Consider the following 22,446-nt stretch of genomic DNA (forward strand, 5'->3'; position numbering starts at 1 on the left):
GTCCTGGCTAGTACTTAGATGGGAGAACAGGGTGGCTATGCAGAGGAAGGCAATGGCAAACTATCTCTGTTAGTCTCTTGAAATCCCTACAGGGTTGCTGTAAGTCACCTGTAGCTTGACTGCACTTTATACATAAAGGCAATATGTATTGTGTCACTTTGTACCGGGCAAGAAACCATTTTGTTGATTTATTATTGTTATTATTTATTGGACTTTCTAGCCCACTCTTTTCCAACTTAGGACAGCTAACATACATTTAATAAGCAATACAACTTTCCATAAGATATAGCAACTGTAGTTAAAAACATTAAAACTACAGCATCAACATCAAACAGATTCTAAAGATGGTGAGGGCAAATCATTCAGGTACCATTTCCAAGTGCCAATTAGCCTAAGAATTTTCCTTTTTCCACCTGTTCCAAACAAATTAAACAAGTAGCAGGAGGGAGAAAGGGGTAGATGAGGAAGCCAGAAAAATAGAAAGGACCATAACTGCCTCAACCAAAGGCCCAGTGGAACATCTCTGTCTTGCAGGCCCTGCAGACCTGACTGAGGACCCTCAGGGCCTTGGTGTCAGCTGACATTTGCACTCCTTCAACTTCCATATCAGTTTCTCTGATTTCCAAAAGTTCAAATTTTCCAAGGCCCACTGCATATCATTTAAAAATTTACTTCTGAAACATATGTTTGTAATTTGCAGGCCTGCTTAGACATGGTTCAGTGAAAGAGAGGAGAATGCACATTGAAGTCTGTAAATGGTTGATTCTGCACAACACAAATAAAACATTTTCAGGTCACAAAACAAAATGTTTCTTGCTTGAATTCTGCACATCTTTTTCCTTCAAACATTTGGAAAACGTTCTATTTCAAAAATGCTAAATAGCATTTCTTTATCCCTATGATGATTTCAAAACATTCCCTGCTTGCTATGCAGGAAGCAGGAAATATTTTATTTTTCCTGCCCGACTTACATTTTATTTTTCCTGCTTCCACTTTCATTTTCTCCACAGCTCACGCCTGCCATTTTGTGCTGCTGCAGAGATTCTCCATGCTGCTGGCCATTTGCTGAAGCTTTCCAATGGAGGTTTGCTCTGCTTACAGTTCATCTGCCTGCGATTTCACTGTATTAAGTACATGAATAAAGTTAGTTTGGGGATCCTGTGCATGTGTCGTCTTTCCTTTTTTTGATTTTCAATGAGACATCTTCGAAACTACGACCACTCCATATGAGAATCTGCAATATGTGCATTATTTCAAGTCATCATAGCTTCAAAGATATTGAAAACAAAAAAAAGGAAAAACGACATGTGTGCAGGATCATCAGTCCACACTTACTTTATTTATGTACTTTTTACAGTGAAATTGCAGGCAGATGAACTGCAAGCAGAGGAAATCTCCATGGAACCCTTCCGTAAATGGCACAGAGAATCTCTGCAGCAACACAAAATGGTGGGTGCAAACTGCGGAGAAAATGAATAAGAGCTCCTAAGGGAGGACAGGGCCCTTTCTAGGGTTGTTCTGGCTTTTGAGGGACGATTCAGGCTAGGCTTGGCAGCAGTCACTGGTCAGCTTCACTGGTCAAATTGATACCATAAGGTTGCCGGGTCCACCCTGGCCTCCAATGGGGGTAGGCAGTGGTAGGATTCAAATAATTTAACAACCAATTCCGAAAGGACTCAGTGGTGGAATTACAACCATTCTCTGAACTGGACCAAAAATTAGCTACCGAATAGGTGCGAATAGGCTGAATCCCACCACTGGGGGTAGGGTAGATCCAGGTTGGGAAATTTCTGGAGATTTGAGACTGGGAAAAGGGACCTCAACAGGATACAATGCCATAAAGTCCATCCTCCAAGGCATCCATTTTCTCCAGGAGATCTGAGCTCTGTAATATGGAGATGTGCTGTAATCCTGGGTCCCACCAGGCAGCTGGCATCCCTACCACGGAACCTGCATGACTCACCCAGGAGTGAGTGTTTGTTACTGTTTACTACAGCCCTACCTCTTGAAAGCCAGTGTGGTGTAGTGTAGGGTCTCTGAGCCCCAGGTTGAACCATCACTGTGATGTGGAAGCTTACTTGATAACCTTGGGACAGTTTCATACAGTTTCAGACTCATTTATCTTACAGGGTTATTGTGGGGAGAAATGGAGGAGTGAAAAACTAATGTAAGTTGCTTTAGGTCCCTGTTTGGGAGAAAGGCAAGGTATACATTAAGTAAATAAATAATAAAATAAGCTGAAGATGAGTGTCTGATAAAAAGTAGGTCAATTGGTTGGAAAGAGAGAAGGAAACAGGGAAGTTGAGGGTATGGTTGCTGCCAGAAGGAGAGATTGAGGAGAGGGGCCAACAGGGGAATGTGAGTTCAGCCAGCTGCAAAGGCTGCCCCGGGTGTCTGCCATGCCTTGTTGGGAGGGGTGTTTGGGCCCTGCCCCCCACTTACCTTAGTTCAGCTGGCTGCAAAGAGCAGCTGGCTGGAAAAGCAGCTTGGCTGAGCCTGCCAGGCTGCCCCGGGCTTCTGCCAGGCCTGGGGGGGGGGAAGGGGTGTGACACCAATGGTGCGAGCCCGGGGCAGGGCGCCCCCCTCCCCGTGGTGGCTATGCGACTGGGAAGAGGTACGTCAGCAGGATTTATTGCCATAGAACTTACCTTCCAAAGTGTCCATTTTCTCCAAGGAACTGATCTATGTAGTCTGGAGATCAGTTATAATTCCAGAAGTTCTCCACACCCCTCCTGGAGGTTGGGAACCCTGGGAGATGTTATGGCGGCTTACAGGGAAGGCAGAGAAGAAATAGTATGGGGGGAATGAGGGCCCCCAATGTCCTTGCAGGCCCCCTCTTGTTATTTTATAATTTATGTTGGTTCTCCTGTGTAATCAAGGCAATGGATTCCTGAACATTCCTTTTTAAATTCAATCTTTAACTGCTAGACTCACATCTCAGAGAACCTTGCCATCCCTGTGCCAGATGATTCACTGGTTTATTTTCCTCCCTGTTCCAAATCCATTATTTTATATATCACTATATTTTTACAATTAATTTGTCCAATAGAGCAGGCAGTTCTGTCATGTTCATTTTTTAAATATCTGCCTATTCACATAAATAGGTTTTGCAGCCTAGGTTATCCCATTCCTTTTCCTTATCATCTTTTTTGGTATGGAGTCAGATGTATCTGTGTGAGCCACGTTTTCCAGATTCTCTCCCCTGAACCATTTGCCATTAAACTTCTAAACAAATAATGTTTGCAGTAGTTTTACCCCCAATGTGGCGTAGTGGTTAAGAGCAGGTGTACTCTAATCTGGAGGAACCGGGTTTGATTCCCCGCTCTGCTGCTTGAGTTGTGGAGGCTTATCTGGGGGATTCAGATTAGCCTGTGCACTCCCACACATGCCAGCTGGGTGGCCTTGGGCTAGTCACAGTTCTTCAGAACTCTCTCAGCCCCACCTACCTCACAGGGTGTTTGTTGTGAGGGGGGAAGGGAAAGGAGTTTGTTAGCCTCTCCTTGCAGGAGAGAAAGGAGGGATATAAATCCAACTCCTCCTCCTCCTCCTCCTCCTCCTCCTTCAATAATAGAGAAACAAGTTTTTCTGCTACTCCATAAATAGCACATATCATGTATATCGTTGTGCCAGACAGAATAGGAACATTAATAAGCAGCAATAAGCAATAAACTTAAAACAGCTTATTACTTTTTCATATCTGTTCTCCAGCTCAGCAAAAAATCAGGTACAACTTCAATTATTTGTGCATTTCTGCTGTGTTATAAAATTATTAATTTTTGTCCCAAGGTGGGTGGGTGAGGGTGGGAAAGGAGAAAAGGTCATTTGATCAAATTCTAGGTTAATCACAATTCTACTTGGAAACTGTAGAATAAGAAAACTGCATTCTGCTAACAAGACAGACCTACGATGCCAAGGACTGACATATCTCTGAACTTTACTTCTGTAACTGGGAAGTGAAAGGTTCTCAGATGAAAGGTATGCAGTTGTATGTGGCAAAAGCTGGAGGTCCATTCCTGAAAGACACACTTTCTCCCAGTTTTACAGTTGCGGCTCCAGCAGCGAAGAAGCCGAGAGCAGCTCACCAACCAAGGAGTCATGCCTCGTGAGTATTTTGCTTTCTCGTTCGGTCTTTGCTCCACCAGGGAACCCATGCAGCCTCTGCTGAGGGTTTTCCTTCCCGCCAAGATGATATTGCAGTAGTAATAATCATCTTCCACTCTTGAAAGGGCAAAAGATGCCTCGATGAGGCCCACTGTTCTGGCACTAGGTACCTTACAGGAAACAGATATAGAAAGAAAGGGAAAGTTTTGGCAGAAGTACCTCATCCTCTAGTGCTCATCCTGAGAGGACTGTAAAGCTGCAACGAGAATTCTTTCTGAGTATAAGGAGAAGTAGATTAAGGGTGCCAACTCGTTCAGTACTGTGTGGGATTTCTGCCATCACGTCTTCAGCATATTGCTGCAATTCCTGTTAAACCTAAGGTCTAGAAATTTCATTTAGTGAACAAAAGTTAAAATCTTAACCAATTGGTCAGTTCCACCAAGGAGCTTTTGGTTATGGTCCTAAAGGACATATTACTTCCATAACCTGTTTAGGTTGCACAGGACACCTCACAACAACCCTATGAGGTAGGTCATTGTTATTCCAATTTTTTGCAGATGGGGAAACTGAGACTGAGAGAGATAACACCTTGCCCAAGGCCACCCAGTGAGTCTATGGTCAAACTAGGATCTGTATATTACTTGGGTCTCCCAGCCCAAGCAGCTCTATCCTGCTGAATCACTGCTTGTGTCTGAGCTTCCCACTGTTACTGCACACAAGCCTTTAGGTTGTTTATGCCTTTCTGCTATCATTTGCTATTGCTTCCCTGTTCACCCACCTCCTGAGCAAAATTCTATATTATTGGCATGGAATGTCTGTTGCTTCCATACAAATGGTGCATGTAGCTTTTGGCATCTGCATAGGGCCTTTCAGCATATGTAGTACAGGTACAGCATGTGAAGTATTACAGAATGGATTTGCACAGACTGTTTATTTAATGCATTGCCTGGAATTCTTGGCAGTTTTATTCCTATATTGCTATCAGAATTAACTGTCGTGTTCTGTAGAAATGAGGTGTTGTCAGGGTTTGCCAACTGTCAGGAGATGATCTGACACCCCATAAAAATTGCTAGTTTACCCCCTAAAAAGGCATTTTATTTCTCGAACCGAGGTAGAAGGAAAGTGACAATGAGTATGGAAACAGAAATAATAGCGTTCATTTTAGGCCACAGAGGTAAATGGTTCTCCACGATCTCCACAAGCTGGCTTGATTTTTCATCTTACTAAGAAACAAGTTTACATCTCCTACTCCCCCAGTCTTACAAACTTTCATGGGCACAACGCTTGCCTCTGGCTCTCTTCACAGTAAAAGTAAAGGCACACAACAAGCTTTATGGTTTTTTACAAAACCATGTAGAAAAGCAGCCAAGGGACTGGGGAACACATGCATTTTTTATAAGTGTCCAAATGACCAGTCGCATGTACAAGATACATGAACTATTTGTCCAGTTCATCACAGGTCTGCAGACAGCTCTTATTATGTCTCTACTTTAATTTATCACAATGTATTTAAGAGACATAACATGTCTGAACAGACCCTATGCACTCACAGGATTGAAATAATTATGTTGGTTCATCACCACTGTCATATTCTCTGAGCACCCACATATTCATCGAGAGGGTGTGAGGAATGAAGTACACAGTAGACATACTTATTTAACCCAACCATATCTAGTTTGCATTCACTGCCTAGTGCATACACTAGGCCTGAGAAAAGCTGGTCCTTTATTGATAACTCAGTAGGATCAGAGTCTGAATGGAGGATCATTGGGAATCTCACTTGAAGGAGGATTTCCTTAAAAAAAAGAAGCTTATCAGCATAGAAGGCAGTGGTGTTAAGTCTCCCAGTTTCTCTCTAGCCTCCTTCTAGTGATATCTTGGTTCTTTTATCTTTTCTGTGATGTCACCATCTTTCTTTCTCCTTCCCTTCTCCTTTCCATATATAAGGTGACCCTCACAATCCTTACAAGTAGGCAAAATGAACTAATGGAGTTACTAACCACCATTTTAATTACCCACATAAAAATCCATGTATATTTCCTTAAACAAGTCCAGTAAGCCTCTCTAGCAGAGCTCTACTGAAACTCTCCCTCTTAATCTGCACATGCTAGCTTCATGCCTGTTCTGTGAGATCAAAACTGGTTTCAAAATGTACCATTTTGGAAAGACTATTTGACTTTTATAGTAAATAATTACTTTCTGATTTAGCTTTCTGCCTGAAAGTAATACGTTTCCTTTTGTCTATAACCAAGAATGGTAGAACTTACAAGGGAAAAATGAAAACACATGCAGGTGTTTATTACAAACCTCATCATTTTGAGTGTTTTCCAAAAATCCCTCAAAGTTTGGAAGTCATACAGTTTTGCCAACTGCAAGGTCAGGAACTGAGTTTTGCTGAGGTGCATGTGCTGTCTTCTGTTACTGCCTCTACTTCCAGGAAAGAAGAGGTGGTCCATTTAGCCCAGTATGGACATGAATATATTTTTAACTCTTTCTACTCCTTGCTATATTTTTGTTCCAATCAAAAGTTGCCCTCCTCTAGTGCAAATTGTTCTGTGGGCAAACAACAGCCTATAGGTGTAATTTCTGTAGTAGCGTTTCACCAATGTGGTAGTCCAGGCTTGGGACCTGGTGCCGCACAAAAGCCCAATCAAACCAATGACAGGAGTAAGAGGTATAACAATGGGTTTATTTTGAGCTACAGCCAAAATAGGCAACTGACCAGAGGCAGAAGCAAAGATGCAGACAAAGTTCAGAGGTTATGTGGGCAAATATCTGTCAATCACAGTAACATCATCAATTACTTAAAAGCAACCTTTTACGTAGGGCAACATGTGAAGCATCTTTCAGACAATTTCATATGTCCCATGATCAGAAAATGGCAACTAAGAGAATCTTAGGGGTGGAGATTTTGCCATGCTAATGAGACCTAGGGCAATATTCCATTGAAACTGAACATGAAACTCTTCCTCTGAAAGGCTGCATAACAATGAACTGGTGTTTTGGCTAATGTCCTCATCTCTTATCCTGATGGAGGAAAAGTTTAATTCATGGCCTTTGAGGATATTTTATGTTCCTCCCATTATGTGCAAGAGAACTGTATCTCCCTGATGAGTTATTGCCTAAACCAGGAAGGGCCATTCCCACCTCAATATCTTTTAATATGGGTATAGTTGAAACCAAGTACACATAGGCCAGATGTGCTATAGGTATGCACAAGACAGCTCCTGCAGAGTTACAGTAAATAGGAAAAGCAAGTTTTTACTATAAATCTTGCTGTGAAAGGGTCTAGTAGCACATGCCCAATTTTCTAATACAAATCTAATGCAACCAATTCTCCAATACAACTAAAATATACTCTTAATCACTGCCTTGATATCTAGACTGCTGCCACAGTCCATTGCAGATTCCAGCCTCCACCACACCACCAACAGCACCCCCTCCCCCCAGTCAGATTTTATCTGATTCAGTTGCATTTACAGTGTTTTTTTCCCTTTTTTCTTCCTTTTTTCAAGCCAGGAGAACCTGTCATGGATCTCCTACAAAATGTGGAATTTGAGCTAGGCTAAAGTTTGGTTAGTATGTTCTTATGGACAAAGTTCAACTTCACTGGAGCCCATTTCACAAATAGATTCTCCCTGACTGTAATCCTAGATATACTTTAAACAAATTCCATTGAAATTAGTGGGATCAGTTCCCAAAAATTCATTTAGAATAGATGGCCAAGGCCATCTCTCTTCCACCAAATGTGTACAGACTGAAAAGTCAATACATTTTTGCCATCTTCCATACACTTTCCCAGAGAATAAATCTCCTTTTTCTAAGATATCACCACACGGTTCCCAGTTAGGTTATTATCTGTTTCTTTGCTCTGCTATACTTTTATCTCCATTTCTCTTGCCACAACCTAACGTGTGATAGACTGAACATTTCTGTGGCATTTTCTCATTTACCTTTAATTAGTATACTAGAGATTGGCTTATTTATATGGCTGTTTTTAAAGAACTTTGCTGCAGAGGTGTGAACCTGCGAATACTTTAATTGTTCTTTTATATATTTCTTAATTACAGCATTGAAAAGCCCCTCTGCCTTCCATGAGCAAAAGAAGACCTTGGAGAGAGCTAAGGTAACACCTGGAAAAGCATCCAGGTAACACCTGGAAAGGAGTGGAGGTGGATGGAGTTAGCCTTACATCTGCATCGAAAGTAGCAGACTCAAACAAGCCTTGGGCAGGAACTGGAAGGAGAATAATAGTATATTGACTAGATATGTTTCATCAGGCTCTGCTTCTCTAAATGTGGCAGCATACTACTATATAGTATTATTGGGAGTTAAAATGTTGGCATGTGTCCCAGGAGAAATTGGATGCAGATCCTGGATGCTGTACTGTGCAGACCATGAAGGAAACATCAGAGTGGAGCCTTGGACCTAACATCCATAGCACACCCCAATATCCTTTTCTTGAGACACAGCAAAGTGCCTGTGGGCTGTTGACCTGTGCTCTGTCTCTTGCTGGCACCAGTTATCAAGCAGAGTTTTAGGCATTGTTAATCAAAGCTAATGGGAAAGATAAGATTAACTGGCCAGCCCCTCCCAAAGTGGACTGTCTGGTAATCAGGCCACATTTAGAGGAACTAAAACATGTTCCCAAGACTTCCTCACTCCCAGTTTCCAGCCACCAGAAAGAGTTTTTTTTCTTGCTGCAACTGCTGTGTTCTGCAACAATTTATCTGGGTGCTGAAGTCAAATGTTCCTCTTTTCATTAAAATAGCATTTCCCATATTATACACTGCAAGGAAACTGACAGTACTGCGACATTTGTGTTTGGAATAAGTTCCAAAGCCGCTATAGAAACAGCCCCACCCCACAAGACAAGTCCCTCTCTGAGTTTGGAATGACCCAGTTTATCCTCAAAATCTTGGCTAGTAGTATTTATCTTATCTTCAAAGGAAACAAGTAGTGGCCTACACAACAGAGATAAATAAGGAAGATGACTTTCACCTGAGATTCCCCCCAGGTGGAAAGAGGGAATCAGGATTGCATGGTGTTTCTTTTTCTATTCAAAGCTGACAGAGCTCTTGCCTTTAGCGATAACCAGCAGAAGGAAACTGAAGGACTGCTCAGAGCAACCTACACAGACAGTGCAAATAGTATAAAGCAATTTCATATGTTCATAGATGCTCTTTTTGGCTTTAACAGCTCAGTAATGGTAGACATAGTTTGCTTATCAGTTTAATAGGAATATCTGGTAACTTTAAGGCACATTCATTTTCTCCCTTAGTTTATGACACAATATAATCTGGATAATCTGTACAGGGTTAAGATGAGCACGAAACTCATAAAAGCTAGGGTGCTAGACTTTGGGACCCATTTCTGCTGTAATTCTACATCCACCAAAAAAAATGTAAACTGGGTTTCAAAAAGTGCTGGATGTAAGAATGTAGGTAATATTTTAAAACCTATGAAGATTTTAAGCAAATCCGTATTACATCATTTTGTATGTATCCTGGAAAAAATCCATGACTAACAGTGCAATCCTAAAGAGAGTTACTCCAGTCTAATAGGTCTTTTGATTTCAGTGGGCTTAAACTGGAGTAACTCTGTTTAGGATTGTACTGTAATAGGAGGAATTACAACCCCCTGTGAAAAATTAATGTGCTTAGAGGATTTCAAGTATCTTTGAAGTGCTGTACATTTTAGTATTGAGGCATAGGTTAATATCTCAATGTTTCCCTTCAAAGACTTCTACTGGCTGGCTGCCTGGAAGAAAAAAGGATTATACAAGTCAAAAGCTCCAAACTGGATTCATTCACATAGCATGAGTGGAACCAAATATTCATACCAAGCCTTTGCTGAAGGGGGTGGGTGGGGGAGGACAACATCAGAACATGTCCTAAGTGGTTTTGTTCTGAAGGACAGGAGAAAAGCTTGCTTATAATTTTTTATCGATATAAAGCTCTTTCAACAGTTTAATTCAAAGGATTTGGGCCATTCAATCCAGGGGGGACGAATCCCCCCTGGAGCTGGCACAGCCCTGCGCTGATGTGGGTGCCCACCCTGCCGGCACAAAGGGCAAATGTGCTGGCGGGGGTGGGGTGGGGTGATGTATCCCACCGTGTGGGCGCCGTGCGACTCTACAGTGCCTGACCTGGAAGCCACTGCTTGTCTCCAGGTTCCCCAGTGCAAAAAACTACGCCAGCATGATCGGGAGTGGGCCAGCGGGGAAATGACGTTAGTCAGCTTCCACTGCCCATTCAGCCCCTTGCACCTTCGGAGCTATGCCATGTTTTTCATGGTGTATCTCCACTTTTCCCTATGGGGGATTCTCACATGCTTATCTTCTCTCTTTACTTTTTGGGCTTCCTGTGCCTTGGGAAAGCCCTTTGGAGGGGGTGGGTCAGCACTGGAGCGGTGCTGTTCCTGCCTGCCACCCCACACTGGATTGGACTGTAAAATTTAGCTATAGAACACACTTGTGTTGACAAGGAGCAAAATACAGGATTATTCTAATTAGATCAATCAGCTGACTCTTCACAAGCAAGGCTGAGCTATGCAGTTCATTTGGTTTGGGTATTGCATGCTGGAGCTTAGCTTTGTGATTCTATCCTATCAGGTACTGGTAGCTTACATTCTGTGAAATTTGCCGAGCATTCTGGTTTCCAGAAATCAAGCTCCTCTGAAAACCTGACAAACTTTCAATATCCGGATGAATTCTTAAGGCAATTGCAGATTTTTGTTTTAAAATGTTAGTCCAGGTCTGAAGTAGTGCCTAATGCACTAAAGCCAAGCCAGTGATGTGATGTTCTATTATGTTCCATAGACTGAAGATTATTTAAAGCACAAGATCCGAAACAGACCTGCACCCTTAGAGCTGACTGATATGCACATTTTACAGGGTAAGACTGGAACTGTTATTCTCCTATGTTAACAGATTTCCTGAGTTAACAGAGTCTCCTGTATGGGTCTGTATTCTTCCCATTTGTTCTTTGGGTGCATCTTGTAGCCATGGCAATCCAGCTAACATAATCTTAACAATTTATCTTGTTCAGCACTGAACCAAGCAGTAGATTGGCCAGCTTTATCCTTGGAGCTCTTTAATCAGGAGAGACAAGTAACAGGCATGTTTAATGCTTGCATGATGATACCTTATAATCAGAGGTGTATCGTTCTGTTATTCTAGAACAGCAGTTCTCAACCTGTGGGTTGCAACCCCTTTGGGGGTTGAACGACCCTTTCACAGGGGTCACCTAAGACAATCGGAAAACACATATTTCCGATGGTCTTAGGAACTGAGATACAAATAATTTTATGGTTGGGGGTCACCACAACATCAGGAACTTTAATAAAGTGTTGCGGCATTAGAAAGATTGAGAACCATTGTTCTAGAATGAGAGCAGGTAAACTTTTTTGGGTGGAGGAGGAACAAGGGGTGTGTACTTGAACTCACTTTGAGCCAACTGAGCCCCGGAAGCATTGCTAGGATCTCAGTCATACCTGTGGTCTTTGTCCCCACCCTGGTGATGCCTCTTGCACTTTTGATTCACACATTACAGAGTATACAGGGGACACATGAGTTCTTCCCAATGTCCAAGTAACACCCCTCCCCCCCCCCACCCGGGCAGTTTTCAGATTGAGAAAATGGCATAAAGGGGCATTTTATTTTATTTTTTAAGACTTGTATTGCTGCCCTTCCCCTTACAGGCTCAAGGCATCTTCCAGCATTGTTGTATAATAAAAATACACTAGATCATCAATTTAAAACACGTAATTAAAACCCAAATTGAAGCTAATATAATCAACTTATAATTATAGATATATACAAAGGAGAGAAGAACAGTGGGGGAAGTCAAGATGGTGGAAAAATCATAACTTTCTGGTGGAACAGCTCTGTCTTACAAGGCCCTGTGCAACTGTTTCATATCCTTCAGGGCCTGGGTCTCACTAGATCAGGGGTCGGCAACCTTTAACACCCAAAGAGCCATTTGGACCCGTTTTCCACGGAAAAGAAAACACTTGGGAGCCGCAAATACTTTTTGACATTAAAATGAAGATAACACTGTATATATTCTCATGCAGGGAGAAGTTCCTTTCTTTGGCGCCCATTTTTACCCATCAAAGCAAAAAGAAAAGGGGGGGGGGGGAGCCTGTTTTTGTACATAATTCAAGTGTACATAATTCAAGTTTTTGTACATAATTCAAGATGAATATTTCACATTCTTTACCTGCCATGCACTGGGCCAGCTGCTTGCTCTTAAAAACTGATGTGGTCCATATTGCCTTTCCAGATTCAGCCACAGAGGGGTCCATTCAAGCTTCACAGATGAAACTAAAAAGAGCCCGTCTTGCAGACAATCTGAATGAAAAGATTGCTCTTAGGCCAGGTCCTCTGGAGCTGGTGGAGAAGAATATCATTCCTGTTGACTCAGCTGTGAAAGAGGCCATCAAAGGTAGTACAGAAAAATCACCTGCAGTGTCTGTACTAGGGATGTGCGCCTTGAAAAAATGGATAATTTTTGGGTCCTGATATCAAGGAGCCAAAAAATATTGATATTCCTGGTTCTCCAAGTTCCAAATATTGGAATTTGGATCACGGAGGGGAGTGGTGGTGTTCAGAATTCCAATATTTGGCTCCATTGTTCACTCTGGGGAATTTTTCTGGAGGGTTGGAGGGACTGTTTTTGAACAAATTGCACTGTTGGTGCCTGTCCTCTAAATACTCCCCAGGTTTTATTTGGATCCCTGAACAAGGTGCTCCCAGTCACCCTCCACTGCTTCCTGTTGTGGGGGTGGGGGGACTCCATGGTTTCTTCAGGGCCAAGAACAGCCAGAGACACAACAGCAAGCAAAGCAGTCCCTTGGCAAAAGCATCCCAAAGCAGACAGAACCAATAAGCCCAAAGAACCATGCAGAACCAGGGGATCCAGGCAGATGTGTGGGACAATGTGACAAGTCTAACACAACAACATAAAACCTAAGAATCCAACCTAATATCAAACCAGAGAATCAGTTGAGCCAAACGAAATAGGAACAATGTAAAAACAGAGAAATCAGAGAACACAACCCAAGAATCAAAGGCAGTCTCAAACCTGAGGATCTGCTACAAATCTGACAGTAAATACAATGTATGAAGACCATCAAAACCAATTTAAAAGACAGGAAAAAATAAAGGAAAAAAGCAGTCTTCAGAGCCTTAAACCTCTGGCTTCTGATATCCCTGATTACTGATAAATATTTCTGGGATTTTGTGGACCCATTTCCTGACATCGGTAAAAATCTCAGATACCATCCACAGATTCAAATATATCTAGAAAAAAAAAAAAAGGGGGGGGGTGTCCACGGGGATAGGACAGGATATAAATCCAGTAATGAATAATAAATAAATATTCTGACCAGATATATCCAAATGCACATCCCTACTCTGTATACAAGAAACACGGCTGGGAAGTGAAGTTTTTTCAGTGTATTTTTTTTTCTCCATGGGAATTCCTTTGGAGTTATTTCCATGAAGAAATACAGATCCATGTAGAAGAGCTACCAGGGCTCCAGTATCCTTTTCATGGTTCACTTCAGCCTGCCTTCCTACACACGCACACCAACATGTCTCTTCACTAGCTGAACAGGAAGACACTTGATCAAAGCCAGACATGGGCCCTGGAAAGATTACACTGTACTGCAGGAATCTTCCTTCCTTCCACTGCTCACCCTCTGGCTTTCAGCCTTTCAGGGGCTTTTGTGATAGAGCCTGTCTTTCCCAGCACTTTACTTATCAACAGAAACCAAGGGTCAAGCGTTTTTGCCTGCTAGGTTGCAGGATATTGTGCTGGAACACTTTCCAGAACTCCTTGAGTATGCTGAGTGGCAGAGAGGCACCATCTGGTATAACCCACACTGATTCTTGAGAAAGCAACATATGTCACATAAATAGACTTTTGTGGAATTTTTCTAGTAGGTGGCTGGATAAAAAATTAAAAAATAAAAATGTAGATCTGTAAAATGCATGTAGCACAAATGAGGAGTTATTCAAGGACACATTTCTGCTAAGCTCTTGCGTATATTCTCGCAAGTACTGAGCTGAATTTAGCAATGGCCCACAGCTTTACACATATAAATTCAACTGAAACAGAGGTGATGTGTCATAAATCAAGGGACACCAGTTACATCCCTTAGAGATGTAAAATACTGGAATAACAATAAGAAAAATCAAATGGTTTGTCTAAGGCCCCTTCTGCACAACAGAATAATACACTTTCAATCCACTTTCAATCCACTTTGAAGCTGGATTTAACTGTGTGGAGCAGCAAAATCCTCTTCTAAACAATTGTGAAAAGTGGATTGAATATGGATTATTGTGCATGTGCGAGAGGGGCATGAGAGAGTTATGTTTGCATTCTTGTGGGTCTATGGAACTTCAGGGGTGTATTACCTAGTCTGCTATTTGTACGGTTGTGGGAAATTCACTACTATTTGCAACACTCTTGATAATGTATCATTTTTTGTCCCACTTACCTAAGATACCCAGGTGACTTTCTCAAAATCCTCAGATGCCTTTGCTTTTGAAGAAGACAGCAGCAATGATGGGATGTCCCCAGAGCAAGTCAGAAGTGAGGATTCTGAGGGATTCACAGAATCAGCAGCAGGAACCAAAATTTCAGAAACAGCATTCCCCTCAATGTCAGGGACAACTCAGGTAAAACACTGAGGATCTCTAGATCAATTATGTAATCCTATACTGGGGAAAATGAATCACCACACTGTAATAAAAGGGACACTATTATTTTACGAAGTCAAGCACGTAATGGAAATAAATGACAATTTACTGATCATGCGAATGAGTGCCTGCAAGTTCAGGCTGTGCAGTAAGACCATGTTTCCTTCTTCCACAGAAATGTGATGACAAAACCCTGGACAATCAGTCCTGCCACGCAGGATGTTGCTAAATTCATGACACCCATAATTGGTCATTGTTTCCATCTGCAATGTCTGGAGTTTTCCCTCTTCTGTTTCTTTAAAAGCTTTGTCGTGCTAGCATGACATTCACTGCCATCTTCCATACACTGTACCTGTCATACTTTCCTCAGTGGCACATCTCAGTGGAACAGCGGTTCACTGTTTCACAGCAGTTGGACATTTGGAAATTCTTTTATTGCAAAATGTTGCCACATTCTTCATGCTTTTGGAACTTTTGAAAACATTTTTTTAAAGTACACATTAAATATACAAGAAATGTTTTTTTAAAGTTGCCATTTGTCCATCCATCTTTGCATTATTAAGGGGGAAGGAACTTTGTTAAAGTGCAAATCTGTATGAAATGGGGGGTTCTTGGTAAAAGTGTAGAGTCCAACCAATCAGTTATGTGCACAGTTTCAGAACCAGTTTTCTAGAGCTCAGCAGTGGAGAGGGAAGTATCCATTTTCAGACCATTGGTGCAAGAGCTTTTGTTGGAAAAAATGGTAGATCCAGGAGGACAAAGAATTCTAACCATGGCTAAAAGATAGAATTTATGCCAAAATCCCACTGAGGGCACTGTAGCCTAAGGAGGAAGTCAGCTATAAGGTTATCCTCTGGTGGTTACATAAAACACTGGGGTATCCTGCAGAGGATCAAGGACCATTGTTAACCTGAACACGACATATTCTTGGCTTGAGCTGCCCTCCTCCATTCCACAGTTCTGTTACACAGTGTACTTGGCATGGGGCACCTCCATTTTCCAGGCACTTATGGCAGAGAGCCCAAAAAATAGTCCATTTGGTTTTCCTAATAACACTGGCCTGATAAATACAATTGCCTGAGCTGTGTAGAAACATTATGGCAGAGAGTTCTAAACTACCAAAAATTTTAAAAAAAGCTGATTGATTGTGATGAAGACTGAGACATCAGGGCCTCCTAGACAGTTTTTATTGCATTATATTTTCTGTTTTCTTTATATGTAGAAGTGTGTTCTAGAAGAAAGTTTCAGAGTACACACCGTGTTTGAGATATCCTGTGTGGCCCACTGGCTACAGTGGTTTTACATGCAAGCTCACAGTAGATTAGTCTACTACAGTCTACTGTCTACTTCATGCCTGTGACAAAATGAGTGGTTGTCTAAAGAGCCTTTTGGCACTCTCAGGGATGACTTTTGGAGACACACATAAAGGCCTGTGCAGATGGCAAGCTGTTTATGTGGATTGTCACATGGCTTGGGCAATGTTAACCATGCCCAAGTAAACCATCTCTTCTTGCAGTTCATGTTAGTGTGGTTAAAACTGCCCAAAATGCCCAAGAGAAACTCATACCACTGGCTTGGTGCACTGAGCTGTGTCCATACACTTACATTTGAAATTGACAACCATGTAGTTGTTTGAGCATATGAATTTCTGCTAAATTTTAAGCCACAAGCTCTGTTCTTTTCTGTAATTCTTAAATCCATCCAGTGGGTTGAGTTAAAAGTAAGCCCACTATAGACTCCAGCATGCAGAAAACAAGGCAGTAGTAAGGCTGCCAGCCATGCTTGATGGTCTTTCCCTTTTCTCATGCTATGAACATCCTCTCTATTTACATCTTGGTGAACAGGATTTAGTCAACTATTTCAAGGAATGTAGTTTATTGCTGTCACTACTTCTTTGTCTTGCTTGTCCACTTTTGCTTCTATGCCTTAGAAAGGTCACTTCTTCCTGGCAAAAGTCTGTGGCCCAGTTTTAAATCTGTCCTAGCTTTCAATATGGATTCCATAGAGTAATTTCACTTCAGAAAGATTTCGTTCAAGCTAAGTAACTATCCATGTTACAAGCTGCACTGGGCAAAGTACTATAAAAATTCCCTCTCAAGAAGATTGGGTAACCTGTAGATCAATCCTGAATTCAGAGAAAGGATTGATCAAAATGAACAAAGACAACTAGATTTAAACCAGAGGGAATGGCAGTGCGGTCCATTTCTGTAGGATGTGTCTGTCTACTACTAGATTTCTTAAATGTGTGCTTATTAATAGTAATTATTTATAACGTGTATATTCAATGGGCTTCTGATTTCAGGATCATTCCAGTGCCTCTGAAAATGATACTACTGATATAACATCTCAGCAGAATAGCCGGCCAGAAAGTCCAAAAGAGATGAATGGGCAACAGACACCTCCTGTGCCTATTGCCACAGCAGCAAAGGTATGGCATTGCCCTCTCACTTCTTGGGAAGAGAAACTGTAAAGATATGCATCCATTAGTGCCAATCCCACACAACAAAAGCCATTTCTAGGGAGATTTGGGGAAGGCAAGACAAAGGCCGTTTCCCCACTTTTAAAAATGACGTCGGTTTCATCTGACGTGGACCTTTTCAGCGCGGGGATTGTGCACTGAGGGGGCGCAAGAGCAGCAGAGTCGGGGCGGCTGCGTTGTCACTGCCTCTGTAGTGGGGAGTGCCGCTGGACCCCGCGCTATTTGGCAAGAGTAGCGTGCAGCAAACGGTGAGTGGGGAAAGGCCCAAAGACAACCTCAACACTGGTTTTGTTTGGAGATAGGAGTTACTGTACTTCTTAGCACATCACAAAAAATGGAGTCTAGCTGAATCTTGTGGCAGTGGAATTACAATCAAATTAGCTAAACAAAAAGGGCAAGTTGGCAGACCAGCCGTGTGTGCTGCCTATATTCATCCCAAGTTTCTAGTTGCTCTTGCTATTGGGTGGAGAGGATATTGAGTCTAATGAGTTACTGGTCTTTAAAATTTTGCCTTGAGTATAGAAACCCAGTTATAAAATACACGAATGCTCCAGTAGCTGTGAGAAGGGCTTCTTGTATTATTAGGTTCCTGTGCTTTTTAAAATACCCAAGAGAAGTACATGGGAAATGATTAAGCTGCTACTGTTAAGTATTTTTAAAAGCATTCATGTCCTTTGCAACTGGCGTAGGGCCTGTGTATTTTGCAGTTTCCAGTGAAGTGGCCAGTGAAAACTGCCTCTTAGTTCGGCCTCACGTGTTGTCATGCACAATTCCAATGCTGCCTCCAACACAGCAACCACAGAGCTATAGTCCAAATCCTGAAAAACACGACCGTCTTCAAAAACAGGCTGACAGATTGAACACTGCAGCTCACTCAAGTGGCTAATTGGTTGGGATGTCTGAACTCACTCATCCTAGTACATATAAGGCTCGCTTACTGACTTCTTATTTGTGCCACTGTGCAGTCTAAATCGTCAAGTGACAGCAAGAACCGCCACAAAAAGCCCAAGGAGGCAAAGCCCAAAGTGAAGAAACTTAAATATCACCAGTACATTCCTCCTGACCAGAAAGCCGAGAAGTCTCCTCCGCCCATGGACTCGGCCTACGCGAGGCTCCTTCAGCAGCAACAGCTCTTTCTACAGCTTCAGATCCTCAGTCAGCAGCAGCAGCACCGGCACCATCCTTTCAACTATCCTGGCTCTCATTCCAGTCAACTGAAGTGAGTGGTGAAGGAAGCAGCTAACCCCACCCGCCCTATTTCTTTTGTTATAGGAGCTATGATTATTTTCTCCCCACACATTTTGGCCAGAGTTAAGCATTTTTAAGTTCCATTGATGAAAGACGTGCTGTTGAAATCACTAAGATTTGTAAGTGTCTCCATTTATTCTGCTGTCAAGTTTCTGAGGAGATGAATACATAGCTGTGGGATACAAACTACGGCCAATTAAATAGGCCTGCATTCTTAATCCGAGAGGTCCAGAGGTGCAGTTGGTGCATTAAAGTTCTTCAAGGACATCAGTATGGCAAGTGAGCGGGTAAATTCATGCTTATAGATTTAATATCACTTATGGCAAGAGGGGCAGAGTTAACGTTTCTTGAACCAGTTTGATTTTCCATACCTTTAAAGGTGAAGCAGCTGAGCAAGGGGAAGATGCCATATGGGCTGCAGTCTTTCCTTCTAGTAGCACAAACAAGCAAACCAAAACAGGGATATTGATTAATTTTTTTCAAAAAAAAAATCTGTTCTTTTGTTTTTCAGACAATCCAGTGAGCAAGCGGCCAAAACCACGAACTCTTCCCCAACAGCTGTTGCTAACAGTCCTCTTTCTCCTGTGAAAGGCACCTTTTCGGGACAGCCCTGCATTTCTACTCTCAAACCAGGTCCTTTGCCATCCAATTTGGATGACTTAAAAGTGAGTGTTTTGTGTTGGACAATAAGTGAAAACTGTTCATGTCTGAATTCCCCAGATTCACTGTCAAGACCATCTTTGCAGCCAATCAAGCCTAAACTCTGTGGTGAAGGTTGGGGATGGCTATCTCTCCATCTGGGTTTAGAAAGCATTATACTCCAAAGAATGCCAAAACAATAGAAATGTTAATAACAGAGATGCCCAGTCAGGGGTGCATAGCACAGTTCAGAGCTCCATTCCAGTAAAAATCAAATTTTACTCAGCGCCTATGCAGAGGTGTAGCAAGGGGGGGGGAAGCGCCTGGTGTACTGGTGGGCTCTCTGCCCCCGCCCTGGAACGCCCCTGCCCTGGAACGCCCCCGCCACACCCCCACAGCGGCGTGTGCCTGGTGCATTGAGCCCCCCCCATCCCCTTACAGCAACGCCTCTGCGCGTATGCAATAACTGTCAGCACATGAAACTGCCTTGTATTGAATCATACTCTTTGTCCATCAAAGTCAGTATTGTCTGCTCCGACTGGCAGTGACTCTCCAGGATCTCAAACAGAGGTCTTTCACATCACTTACTGCCTAATCCTTTAACTGGGGATGCCGATAACTGAATCTGATGTTCTGCCATGCCCCCACTCCCCACAAATAATCTCAGACTCCTTTTTTAGGAGAACCATGTATGATACACTGAGTTCTTTGGAGAAATGGATAAAAGCATGCTTGATAGATGTCAGAATCAGAATCAGCCACCTTGATTCAGTAAGATTGCTACATCCCCATGAAGCCAAATCAAACTGAGACTCTAATGCTGACCAAAGAGGTTTTGTTTCAGGTGTCAGAGCTGAGGCAACAGCTCCGAATAAGAGGACTTCCTGTGTCCGGTACAAAAACAGCCCTGATGGAACGTCTGCGGCCTTTCCAAGAATGCAGTGGTGGTTCAGTGCCCAGCTTCAATGAAATAACTACAGTCACCTTCCCAGTGACTCCAACAAGCTCTCTGTCCAGCTACCAGTCCCAGTCCTCAGCCAGTCTGTTATCCAATGGATTTTACCACTTTGGCAGCACCAGCTCCACACCGCCCATCTCCCCAGCTTCTTCCGACCTGTCAGTGAATGGTTCCTTACCAGACACCTTCAACGAAGGACCCATGTCTTCCCCACAGTTCGTCTTGCATCCTTCCCCTGTGCAGAGTGGGTGTGAAGAGAGCTTGATAGGGAGCCATAATGGAGCTGGCATCCAGCTTGAAGTGGAAAGAGTCGATACAGAGAAAGACAAGATGCTGGTGGAGAAGCAAAAGGTCATCAATGAGCTCACCTGGAAATTGCAGCAAGAGCAGAGGCAAGTGGAAGAGCTGAGGATGCAGCTCCAGAAGCGCAAAAGGAGCCACGGAGCAGAGGAGAAGCAACCCTCAGCACATTTTTTTGGCTTTCCAATCAAGCAAGAAAACACAGCATCCAGCTGTCCATTTGCATCCAAGCAAACTGCCTTGAAGGTGCAAACCAGCAGCTCTGATACACTGAACAATTGTGGGCCGCCTCAGCTCCCCCGCCTTGTAAATAGCCATTGCATGGAATCCTCAGGGCAAAATGGTATGCTATCCTCCACATTCCTAAGCCCACAGTGCTCTCCTCAGCATTCACCACTAGAGGCAGCAAAGAGCCCACAACACATCAGTCTTCCACCCTCACCAAACAGCCATTACCTCCTCTCGGTGTCCCCTAACATTCAAGGTGAAGGGCGCAGTAGTTCTCCACAGAGTAACAGCCATCTACACACCACTTCGGTAAGAAAGCCTGGAATATGCAACTTCTTTCATGTGTGCTTTTTACTGACTTGGTGTTTAACTAACCAGGGAATGTGTGATTGTGCCTGAACATATTAACAGCTGGATAAGGTTTTCTCACCCTATCCCCTAAAGCTTTACCTGCCAGAACTGGAATCCAGTAGACGCAATGGTTTTCAATATTAGAACATGGTGCCTCACATAGATCGGATCATTTTCTCAAAACACAGGGCACTTCAGCTGCCACTTGAAATATAGCCCCCCCCCCCTCAAAAAAGCTACCTTTCAACACCTCTTTGGGCCAAAGGTGGGACTTCTGTTCCTAAGAAACAGAGCTCCTGATTACTTGCAATGTTACACAATTCCAATCTTCTCACCATCTTCTACACCTTGTTGCTTTTGACCTACTGGCATTTATCACCAATGGTCACCTCTGCATGGATTCATTAGGTTATAGTGTTAGTGCTCCTATAAGTCTTCCCCATCCACACAAAACAAAAATCCTCCAAACCAGGCAGCCTATCAGAAATAGAGGAACATTCCCCATATTTTCTGTTACACGTTCTTTTATGGGACAAGGATGCTTTCCTTGGTAGAATTTCAGGAAGGCTATCTCAAAAGATAAACAGTGGGTGTTCAACCTTTGCTATTTTCTCGTTTCCATTGATGGTTCAGTCCCATGTGCAAGGGATAAATTCAAGCCTAGGGGCTTTTTGGTGCAGTTATAAAGCTGCAGTCTTTGCTCAGTGGATTTTTGATTCCTGTGTCTAATTTGCCTTCTCTGTAGATGCCAACGCAGGGAGGCCAGAAGTATTCTACTCTGTCAGCCAACTTCTGTAAGTCAAATGTTGCCCTGTCAGAAGGAAAACAGCCTCCACCATATGCTGATGCAGTGAAGCAGGTAACTGTCCAGTATTTGCTACCTTATGCTTGACTGGGGCTTATTTGGTCTGATTTCTGCTGATGTAGCAAAATCCCTTGTAGCCTATGAATGAAATCAATTCATCGCTACTGGCTTGGAAGGTTGCTTCATCATTACAGAAAGACACTTCAAGATGTTCAAGTGAAAGTTTAAACTCAGTCAACCTTTGACTTGGCCAGCAGTTGAATAAGAAGTTGAAATGAGAATCAGTAACTCAATTCTGGCTGGGACAGGGGTTCTTGCTTTCTCTTTTTATCCCTGGATAAGTAACTATGTAAACAATAGTATGACTGCGACTACTGTTGCACAGGTGTTATCAATTTTAAAGAGAAATGCAAAGATCTGCAAATGACCCAGCTTTGTCTGAAGCGCCTAGAGAATATCTTGTTTAAGAGCGGGCACTTGAGACCACCAAAGATTAACTCCCAAGGACAGGTGGCTAGACAGAAAGAGGGAGGCTGATCATACAAGTAATATTAAATTTTATGGGATTTTCTTTTGAGGAAATATAGTTACGAACAGTCTGAAGTAGAGGGCAGGGAGCTGCAATTCAT

At 42.7% G+C, this 22,446-nt stretch overlaps 1 protein-coding gene across 3 annotated transcripts in view; it reads left to right on the top strand.

Annotated features, from left to right (window-relative positions):
- MYOCD (myocardin) overlaps window positions 1-22,446 on the top strand; it is a 46,903-nt gene that overhangs the window by 19,853 nt on the left and 4,604 nt on the right. For 2 of the 3 annotated variants that reach the window (XM_048492050.1, XM_048492052.1), the window contains exons 2-11: window positions 4,037-4,102; window positions 8,172-8,227; window positions 10,922-10,997; window positions 12,387-12,548; window positions 14,613-14,788; window positions 17,112-17,237; window positions 18,254-18,507; window positions 19,048-19,201; window positions 20,020-20,970; window positions 21,758-21,871. In XM_048492050.1, coding sequence (XP_048348007.1) covers window positions 4,037-4,102; window positions 8,172-8,227; window positions 10,922-10,997; window positions 12,387-12,548; window positions 14,613-14,788; window positions 17,112-17,237; window positions 18,254-18,507; window positions 19,048-19,201; window positions 20,020-20,970; window positions 21,758-21,871 — 2,135 coding nt within the window. The remainder of the gene's footprint in view (window positions 1-4,036; window positions 4,103-8,171; window positions 8,228-10,921; window positions 10,998-12,386; window positions 12,549-14,612; window positions 14,789-17,111; window positions 17,238-18,253; window positions 18,508-19,047; window positions 19,202-20,019; window positions 20,971-21,757; window positions 21,872-22,446) is intronic. The other variant, XM_048492051.1, reaches the window with a different exon arrangement.

Source organism: Sphaerodactylus townsendi, linkage group LG03 (genome assembly GCF_021028975.2).
Source record: "Sphaerodactylus townsendi isolate TG3544 linkage group LG03, MPM_Stown_v2.3, whole genome shotgun sequence".
NCBI lineage: Eukaryota > Metazoa > Chordata > Lepidosauria > Squamata > Sphaerodactylidae > Sphaerodactylus > Sphaerodactylus townsendi.